The 10,865-nt window shown below is 41.3% G+C and overlaps 1 protein-coding gene across 1 annotated transcript in view; it reads right to left on the bottom strand.

The window, feature by feature from the left end:
• Positions 1 to 2,743: 2,743 nt before the first annotated feature.
• The window catches only part of LOC144798551 (maestro heat-like repeat-containing protein family member 2A), a 59,193-nt gene continuing 51,071 nt past the window's right edge, over positions 2,744 to 10,865 (bottom strand). The window contains exons 11-12 of the mRNA XM_078669487.1: positions 5,998 to 6,069; positions 2,744 to 3,311 (exon numbers count right to left, since the gene is read on the bottom strand). Coding sequence (XP_078525613.1) covers positions 6,004 to 6,069 — 66 coding nt within the window. The 3' untranslated portion in view covers positions 2,744 to 3,311; positions 5,998 to 6,003. The remainder of the gene's footprint in view (positions 3,312 to 5,997; positions 6,070 to 10,865) is intronic.

The following is a 10,865-nucleotide window of genomic DNA, read 5'->3' as shown; positions in this document are numbered from 1 at the left end:
AGAGGTGTATTCCACTAAAGCTGGTCATTGCTGACTGCTAGCATTAATAGACTCACCCACCCTGGCTCCATGATATGTGGTAACCCTCCCTGGTATTACTTTGTGAGCTCTGAATATGCTAAGAGAAGCTCTTTGCATTAGTAAGGATGATTTTGGGCAGGTGTAATAGCAAGTGATTTTTTTCATCAGGTGTTATTGTCAGCTGCAGCTACAGCTACTCATTAATGATAGATTTAACGAGTGAAGATGTCCCTATAATGAATGAAACCTCTTCTTCTGTCAGCAGGATCTCTATTCCCTGTCAAGTAGGTAGTAACCACAGGATGCATTTTCTGTGGAATATTTACTTAATCAGCCACAATTTAGTAACATTCAGGTACTGGTTCTTATCTCAGGTTTCTTTTGTATCTGTTACACTTAAAAATCCCTAACGGATAAGGGAAGTTGATTCTATGGAAGATTTATAAGTACACATGGGTTTTCCAAACACATTAGTATGTCACTCAAATTTGAAATTTGTAGCAACCAGTGAACTGGCCAATATAGGGTACCACTGGTTCATATCACTCCTTTCTAAAGGCACACCTGGCTAGGTTTTGCTAGTTCCCAGAGCTGTAGAAATATGTGTGCCTTACTGCAGGTAAGGGAAAGCACACAGTCATCTCATACCCATCCCCGAGGACCATACACATTAGAAGAAAGCCCATTTGTGTGCACACCTAACAGAGTAGTTGGAGGCACCATGATGTGCCTACCCCAATTGTGTCTACTCAATTCATTATACAAGCAATAGATAATTAATATAATGGGTTTTTATTAAATCCTATCCTCTAGTATTATCTAAGTATTACAACAGTCATCTCAACAAGATCAGTACTAACAATGTCACAATAAATTTGGGATAAAAGAATAAAAATACTAAATATTATATTTTGTTAGTGAATTCAAGCCTACCATTGTTGTCATATCAGCAAAGCTATGTAAAACCACCTGCACTCCTTTTTACGACCCAAGAATGGCCTCTACCTCATCAGATGGGATGTCCTTTGAACAAGTACTGCTCCCAGTACTCTAGAAAGCCTTTCTCCCTCTCCTTAGGAGAGAAAGGGTTATATTGTACTTTCGCCTGGTTATGGCTGTTTCCTATTTGAACGGCATGAAAACCCATTGTTTGGTGAGTGAGCCTGGCAACCTCTTGTTGGGTGAAGCACTTTCTATTCAGTTTTATATAGGGCACACTTGACCCAAAGGTATCAGAGCTCCTCACATGAACACCAGTTGCATTACAGAGGGACACATTCATTTTTTAAGGCACAGGGAGATTAAGTGAATAAAAGTTGCACTATCATATTGTTATGACAATTTTCACACAATCAAATCTCCCTAGGCCTTCAAGACTTGTACCCCAAGAGTCAGTTAGTAAAGGCCTTTAGTGAGGCACTATACCATATGACATGAGATTTCATGTATCAAGTAAAGACGAAGTAATAAGGAGCAACATGAGGAAAGAAATCCCTCCAGAGATTGCAGTATTAAACCTGCCATAAAAAGCACCAAACCCTTATCCTGCTTATCTGATCCCATCCCTCCCACTTTTGCTAAACAACAAGCAAATTCTCTCTCACAAAGGACATTTTGAGACACACAGTGGCAGGGGTTTGTTTTCTAATTATCTCGTCTCTGACCTGTGACAGAGAAGTCATGTGACCCTGAGGTATATATCTTCCTTCTTAGAATGAGTCAGGAGTAGAAAAAATAATTTGGGGTAAAGTTCTCATGCAAGTTAGGGGCTTGTGCACAGATCCACTTTTTTTAGTTTTGTCCTTTATTTATTTCTTTAAGAAAGATGTATGTTTAAACAGTAAGATTCTTTTTGTCCGTTGAACACCCCAAATTACGATGATCGTTGAGAATAGCCAAAGAAGATTCCTAAATGTCATCAACATGGAATTTATTTTTATAGTGGTTTGTGTAAATGCGGTTTCCTAGATTCTTAATGGCTGGTATAAGCGTTTTCGTAAACAAGGGACAAAGTAGGAGGCCTGGCCAGAGTTTGTGGAGTGACCAAAAAACTCTCCATGGAGTTCCGCAAGCGAGGGAGTGAGGTAAGTTGCACTGCTGCTTTTTAGCTCAAAAGGGTGCATCCTTCTGCCACTTGAGATGTTCTACTCGAGTGGCAGCTTCCTCAATGCAAGTGGCAGGTTTCTCAACATGAGTAGTAATGACCTACCGCGACCCCTTGCAATGAGAAATCTCGCCGGGAGATAGTCTAGCATTGGATTTTCCTAGCTCGCTCTTGCTAACTCAATATTGGCGAGCCATGACAGAGGAAAGAATCTGCTGCACACCAATATGCGGAGTTTTAAGGAAGCTCTGCGGTCCATGCGGAGTGCAGAGTTAGAAAAAGTCCACAAACTCCTCAAGGGTAGCAGAGTTTACCGCCCAGGCCTACAAATCAGTCTAATGAACAGAATTGCTTTTTTCATATTGCTTCCCTTGCACAGATCTGAGCCAAGCGAACTAATAGACAAAGACCAGTGGGTCTCTGTGTTTCAAACTTTTGAATGTAATTGAAGAAGCATGTTCTATCCAAATCCTAAATTCTGCATAGAAAAACATTGCTGAGAGTGATTTTTCAAGAGTGACGCATTGTGATGCAACATGCCCCACACCTTCTTAGTTTTGAAACTCTGTCTTGAAGGATTATGCCAGTCATGTAACCAAGAATATATGAGAGTCATCATTAAAGACAAGAGTGATTTAATTTTTAAAACATTTAAATGAAATTAAATTACATAAAATAATGTACAATGTTCACATTCCGAGAGTTTGCACAAGAGCATTTGCAATACAAACATGTTAAACAGTAAGATTTACATTACAAATAGTAAGCAATTTAAAATTCACCATGGCTGTACAGTGACTATTGAACAACTGCTTAATATTGCTCGTTATTATGAACTAACATTTCATGGATGATATTGGTGAATGATTTCATGTAGGAGCCCCAGACCAGGGGGAAGTAGTGCTTCGTTATCATTCAAAGTGATCCTCAGCCATACTCCTGAGATGCGGTTGTCGTCCTTCGCCAAATCACAAAAGTCAAATCTTCATGTTTCTCTATGGCTGGTGTAGCTTTACTGTTCAATGATTTCTAATGGGTCTCTGCATGTCCTCTGGTGGGATATTGTGTTTCAGCAATGAATGTTTATGAGAAAGGGAGATGGTTAGGGATCCTCAATACATTTTGTCAGTGGTATCAGTTGCAGTGGTCGAATCCAAGGCCAAAGAAATGGTAAGTAGGTTGAAACCTGAAAGTTGAAAAAGTACAAGGTCAGATAGGTCAAGTAGGCAATTGCCCATCCTCACAGTCAAGCAATCAATGGAGGCACCAGGAGCTCATGAAATATATTTTGCTCTGTGTTCAACTTTGGCTTGCAAAGAATTTGAATAACGTTCACCAAGGTGACGGGGGAGTCAGCACTGAAGAGATTGTGACTCTTCAAACACGACAAGAGGTAAGGCAGTTTATAAAAATGTGCTTCCATACAATATTGTACTCCAGCAGGTGCCTCTTGTCTTCTCCAGTGTCACACCCTGTTGTTTTGGAATCATACAGATTATTTTTACCAATGTGAAACAGGCCTGATAAATGTCAGTCCTAGGGGTCGATTACGGTCTCGGTCGAAACGGAAGCTTTCCGACCGAGATGGTTGGTTTCACTATTGACCCCCTAAATACAATTTCAGTTGTCGGAAATGAAACTGGCCAGTCATTCCAGCTCGCTTCCAACAGGCTCAAGGAGCCCGTCGGCCTGTCGGAGTCTGGCCCGTAATTCATATGGATGCATTTTTATACCGTCCATATTATGATTAGGGTTCCCTGATTTCCGCTTTGTCTGATTTTTACAGATAAACACAGACAGAAAACACTGTCTCCCCTGTCTGTATTTATTTTTGAAAGTGGAAAAATACAGATAATTTAGCTTCTTTTGAGTGATTCATCATGCTTAGATTAATCACTTTCAGGCCAGTAGCTGTACATAATGACAGCAAGGGGAGCTACAAAACTCAATGATATGTCCTTAAATGACTGCATATCTCAACATGTATGTGTGTTGTTACACTATTTCTTTAATGTGAGTTTATTATGTTTATATTTTTTACTGTGTAATGTGCTAAAACCTGACAGGCATTTAAGTATGAGTCCACATTTATCTGTTAAATAAATGCAGAAAAACACGAGTTTTCACCTCATCTATTTAAACAACACGAATTAAATATGGATAAATACCAATAAGCTGGACAAAAAAGAAATATGGACAAATACAGACGGAAATGTTCAAATAATGAGACCTAATTATGATGCACGGTTTCCGGGGCAGACTTTCCATGCCGGCTTCCGACATGGAAAGCCTGTTGGAAAGCGTGTTTGGGGGTGCCTGCCACGTGGTGCAGGGAGGAACACAGCCTCCCATTTCTCTATGGGAGCTTGTGCTACAGCTGATTTATAGCCACAACACATGCTCCCATAGGGAAATGTAAGTATGTGACCGCACCATGTGTGGTTGCATCATAATTAGGCGGTCGTGACTGCCAACTAGAGGTCAGTCGGTCCATGTTTCCATGACAGTGTTGGGCGGGCTCAAGGGGGCAGATAACGATGCTTACTCATGGGCCCCCCTTTGCATCTGTACCACATTTGCAGAATTATTTTGCTCTTCTGTGCAATCACAAAGCATCCATAGAGGAATTACAGCTAAGCTCTTGGTGGCTCTATTCTCACATGATGAATCTCTGAATTGGTAAAGTAGTTCTCTACTAAAAGGTTTTACACCCAATCTTCCCCAAAATAGAGGTGTTTCTTTTATGATGATGAGTGCTTTGGACAACCCTACCCCGAAATCTCTCCTCCTCCAGCACCAATGGGATGTGATCGCTCAGTCTCGCTAGTTCCATTGTTGGTTACATATTTCCCTAGGCTCTTGAAAACCTATGTATTTCGTTCCTTTTCAACCCTCATAACTGTAATGTAATTTAAAACAGTAACCAAAGTCCTTATATTATAAGTGGCTCTGGAATTATGAGACTAAGAAGGGCCGATTGTACTCTTGAACGTCTAGTACAAGAATATCGTGACACAGTAATACTGTGGACAAAATATCGAGGGACAAAATATTAACCCCTACCACGCTACCGCTTTTCCCGCTGTGCGCTGAAAAGAAAAATGGCTTGTTTATGACAAAGCCAGCTCGTCATCCGCGCAGCGCAGGTAACGCTGATGACGAGCTGGCTTTGTCATCAGCACCGAAGGGGTTAAAGGGTAAATGCACAAAGGGACATATACATTTGCCATTCTTAACTCCAAATAAATAAAGATATATGTATATGTATTTTGGTACACATATGTTGAATTAGGTACAGAAAATCTTTACATACTTACCTTTTGATTTTTTGTCTCTTGATTTTTTTATCAATGATATTAGTGTCCCACAATATTGTTATTCATGAGACACATAGGAAGGCCAAATTATGGAACACAGTGCAAATTATGCAGCATAATGTAGTACATTCTGTGACAATACTATTTTGCTGTTTTATCAAATATTAATGCTGTTCTCGCAAAATGTTTTGCCTCTCTAGTACCAGTATAACACATGGGTGATAAATTCAGATGAGTAGTTAACATTTGCCACAGAGCAACACCATGTGTAATTGTTGATTCTTCTAAACTAGCAAAACATTTATTTGTAAAAAAAACTGTAAACTATGTAGCATAGGGTGGATTGTTTGGCAAGTATAGTAAACCCATTATTGTATGGAAGAAGTGCCTGGAGACCGTCACGGGTGACAAGCAGCTCTCTACAAATCCACCCTACATTTACATTACATTCCAGTGACCCCCATCGATAAGTGATGGTTTGTTGTGTGATCCTTTTAGTCTGATAGTACTCACACTCTCACTCACATTGACAGGAAAAAAGCATCAAAATCTTACCTCACCCTACTTAGAAAGTATGAACTCGCACAACCGGAGAGTGCTTTTCATCATTTTGATCATGTCGTCAAGCTGGTAGATAGAGAGAATGGAAACAAGAAGGCTATTTAGACATGACAACATGTATAACAGTTGACTTATTTTTCTCAACAAACGCAAATTGTGGGCATTGCCAGTAAATGGTTGACCCCAAGGAATAGGAGCTTTTTTCTCCATTGATTAAAGCCAAGGCTAGCTAAATTCTTTGTCTAGTCTAGAAGTGAGGATAGAAAAAGCTACATTTGCTTCTATTGTGAAAGGGAATTTTTAGCCCATAGATCCTTGCTCGCCCACAAATTGGATCAACCCCAGTGTATTTTGTTTCGCAGAAGAGGTTAGTCTAGTAGTCAGAAGGGTAATTGTTTTAAATAATCTCTTTTTCCTTCAGGAGATAAATTCCACCTCTGTACATTTACACTGTGCACTAAAACCAGCTTTGAAGTTAAGAAAATAGCTCTAGCTCTCTAAGGGTACCAGTGGATGAGAGACGGATTGAGTTGCTACACCATTCAATCCTTGTTAATAACGTAAAGAATTCCTTGTGTTTCTGAGAATGGAGTATAGTTTCCATGGGAAGTTATTTGTGTGATATCATGTGGATGTACTTTGTTTGTGAAGATGGTATGGAAGAAACAGAATTTGAGAGAGAAGGCACATGAACATGATGGTATTGTATTTTAAAGAAAACTCACTTGTTTCTCAGGTGAAAAGTTGGGGATGTGGAAGTCATCCCTGTATTCTGGTGGTGGTACTTCTTCAAGCAGATTGTCTGGATCCTGAAAATATAATAAAAAAGATCAGCATTACCAAGACCGTTGTAAACAAATGTAGACTGTCATGAGTCTTGAAGATGAAAGTCATGAAAGGCTGCACACCTCAAGCAAATAAAAAACATATGTACAAGAAACAGCATACTATGTTCACTCCTATTTTGGCATTTCACATCTTTAGCACCTTGTACTCATCACCTAAAAGCAGAACATATGTGTGAGTGAAATATTGCTTTTGTGAGTAATGGATCAAAGATGCAGTAACAGTGAATAATAGTGATTTGGCAGTGTACACTTGTGCTGCTACCATAAGTGCTCACTCTGCTCTTTACCTAAGAAATCTTGAATGGCTCTTTCTAAACAATACAGTTTCTACCTTATCTGATGAATACCATACTGGCTCCCAAAGGGCTGACCTACCATTGACAGATCACTCACCTCCACTACATTGTAAAGAAATCAAGAAAGAAATTACTGGGGGCGTGGCCAAGCAGCCTAAGACAGTAGCCGCATTTTGAGCGAGCTACATGCCAGCTCCTAGAACCTTGCTGAAGCCGAACCTTAGGTGACCTATTTTCAGTTGCAGGCACCAGTGCAGTGGCCCTATAATCACCCCCTTTGGCCCACCCGAACCTACCCAGGGAGCCCTGGACGAAAGAGAGACAATTTCTGCAATCGACGGCCTGGGTGTGCATACGGCCTACCTGTAGATGGGCCTGCCAGGGGCAAACACCACCTGGAGCTGTGAACCCACAGTGGCAAACCCTCTCTGCATCGACTCCAGGAGCGTGAGAGGGAGAGAAGACAGGCACGTGGCTGAGGTGTGGCACATTGCTGCTTTCACTGCCAGGTGACTAGGATTACCGCTTCTGCTTGGACAGGCTGCATTCTTTTGCCAACCAGAAACCCAATTTCTAACACATGAGACCCGTAGGAAAGCTGGGACAGGAATATGACCCCGTTGACACGCAAAATTAAGGGAAATATGGTGAGCTAGATCTCCCCCCGATCATGATGGAGTATAGAGCCAGTCAAGTCAAGAATAACTTTATTTCAGCTCAGAGAACCATGAAAAGATTTACACATTAATATGATTAAAATACAATACATACACAATTCATCATAAAAAGGTAAAATCTCTGTACAGATTTTACACTTAAGGCTATCTGATCGCAATGGAGTCTCTTATGTAATTAGCTACTGCAATACAGATTTCAGCCGTAGCCAAAGACGGTAAGAAGTTAAAACCATCAATACGAGCAAGAGTGAGTATTTCTTAGTAATGGGAGCAGAAATCTAGTTCTCTCTGATTTATACAATGTGCAAAATAATACAAAGTCCATAGTTAAACTGAGACATTATCACATGGGCAGAGCATAACCTTGTTTGACCACCTTCCTTAGCGAGGAAATGCCGGCAACAAAGTGCACAGTGCATAAACAGAACCTGGTTAGGTAAATCAGAACTGGAACTTAGTAGAAATAAATAAATAACATTGTGCAGGGGCAGGAAGCAAACAGGGGACTCCAATATTGTCATGTTGGTAACTAATAAGCCCCCTGGAACAGAATGCCTCCTTGAAAACTCCTTTGGCATTTAGGGGAATTCCTTCAGGGTTTTCAATAAAGTAGTCCAGACCAATCTCATGGTAAATCCTCTCTAAATATTAAAACCATGGAACCTTTAAAACATTGTCTGATTTTTGGGAATCTTTAATAACATCACATGAAAATATTAAATCCTCAGGGGTCCCTATCTTGGCCTATAGAAGAAAAGGGGCACTGCCTATACGTTCTTCCATAAATTCTAGTTAAGTTCTGTATGGCAAAAGAGGTAGGAACACTTTCTGGGAGCATCAGTAAACTTTTCATGAATTTATTTTCGATTCCTACAAACTGTTGGTTTTTAGCGTAGCCCCAAACCCCAGCTCCATACCTGGCATTAGAGAGACATTTGGCTATAAAGGGTAATTAGTTCCTTCACAGGCTTGTGCCCCAATGTATGGTTTAAATCTTTTATTAATTTTCAAACAGGAAAAAGGACAAGACCCCCAGCTCCCTAGGGACAATGCAATAAAGACAAAAAGTTGTCCCCAATTTAGAAGCGAAACGGAATAGTGCATCCATCACCCTACTAGTTTGCTGTGCTCTTATGGTTAAAAGAGGTTCCCATCTCAACAGTTTGCTAAAAAGATTGCCCAAGTATGAGAAGTTACTGACCTTTTCTGTGTAATGTGCTAAAACCTGACAGGCATCTAAGTATGTGTTTTTTCCCCTTTACTGCCATATCTTACTATGACTGTGGTACCGGAGTGACGACTCGGGAGTAGGGTTACTAACGCTTTTTCCACACCCATACCTTCCAACATAGCCCATAATTTATCTCGGTTGACAGTGTCAAAAGCACCAGATAGGTCCATGAAGGCCAGATGGATAGAACTCTTCAAGGACCTTCTGTGCTTATTAATGATTAAAGATGAATTAAGATATTGTTCAGTTGTACCCCGCCCTCTCCTAAAACCATATTGAGTATTGGACAGAATCCAATTTTCTGATGCCCAATCTTTCAAGCGTGCAAGGAGGACTCTGCCCAAAACCTTATCTGTGGCATCTATCAACTAAATGGGCCTTTGGCATGCCAGGTCAGGTTTTGCACCTTTCTTTAAAGATTGAGACCACTGTTGCTTCCTTCCATGATGAGGTTGTATAGCCCTCTTCAAGATGGTGGCATTGCCACAGCTGTTGCATGTTTTGCCACACTACCTCCAGAAAATCCTTACCCATTGGTTTACAACCCTACAGTTCAACATCAATAGCTACAAGTAGGGAGGACCGGTGCCATGAATCTCTCATAAGGAGTGCATTCAATCATTTGTGATGGCGGACTAGGGGCAGTAGACATCAGACTGTAATACTGGGCAGCTCAGCTCAGCTGCTGGCGGTTAATTACTGGATCTTTGGGGACCGGGGGGACCCAGCCACGAAACTTAAGAAGACTCCCTTTACTGGGTAAGCACCAGGGTTTTGGCTGTATGGGGAGTTTCTCCTGCCCACTATTCCAGCCATTTTAGCCGTTGCAGCCATTCCATTGATTAACTGGAGGTTGCCTACTAGGAAGAAGCTGTTGTGCATGGGCACATGCCCAACGGAAATGGTAGGGTTGCAGGGCACTGAGATAAGTCTGGGATCTGTAAATAGGAAGACATCTGGCAGACATACCATATGATGTTCTACGACGAACTTGAAGCTAAAGAGGATTTACAGAGATCCCTGTTGTTTATTTACCTACTGTGCGGACATGCACTGGTTAGGCACACGGGCCACATAACAGCGCTCACAAGAGTACAGTCCATTAGAAATCTTACTCATGATGTTAGCTATTGGTAGGAAAGGCAGATCTTGCTTATACAGAATTCTGGTGCTAAATGTCCCAGGCCGGATAAACAAATTGCAGGAAAGATATGAGTCAGACCTGCAGCCCTTGGATGATGACAAATGGATTAAGGCAAACAATGGCAGCCGAAAATGGGTAGACCAGGTTAAAGAATATATTAAACCCCTGAGAGGCTATGAAGGATGGGGAGGGACAGCTGCCCTGAATATTTTCGTTATGGACAGGCCAAAGCTCCTTCATGCATGTGGTATGGAAATTCCAGGTGATTCAGGTGTATTGGATCCTGCTATACCCTAACCTACAAAGGGTATGCAGATTTCTGATAGAACACAATCCCATGTTGGCTATCATGGAAGTATTTCTGGGATGGGATGGGTAAGGGGACAAAAACTGATGATTGGGACCGGTTGTGTTTTTGCTAAACGTCACAAAGCAGGCCATTGGAGATGCAGGCCCCCCACAATCTCAAAGTAGCCAAGAGGGATGGTATAACTGCTCTTTAGCTGCGGAAGCAGTGGTCAGATCCAGAGGGTAACCAGAAAAGTATGATAGAATCTGGGGACAGTGGAAAGTACAGCACAAAACACCCAGAGCTGGCCACCCATAGGAAGTTCTTGGTGGAAAGTGCACAGTTGTCCATGGCACATATCCATCTATAGTGAACCG

This window comes from Lissotriton helveticus, chromosome 12 (genome assembly GCF_964261635.1).
Source record: "Lissotriton helveticus chromosome 12, aLisHel1.1, whole genome shotgun sequence".
NCBI classification, from domain to species: Eukaryota; Metazoa; Chordata; class Amphibia; order Caudata; family Salamandridae; genus Lissotriton; species Lissotriton helveticus.
Note: the sequence above shows the minus strand (reverse complement) of the source record. Positions and strands in the feature narration are given on the sequence as shown.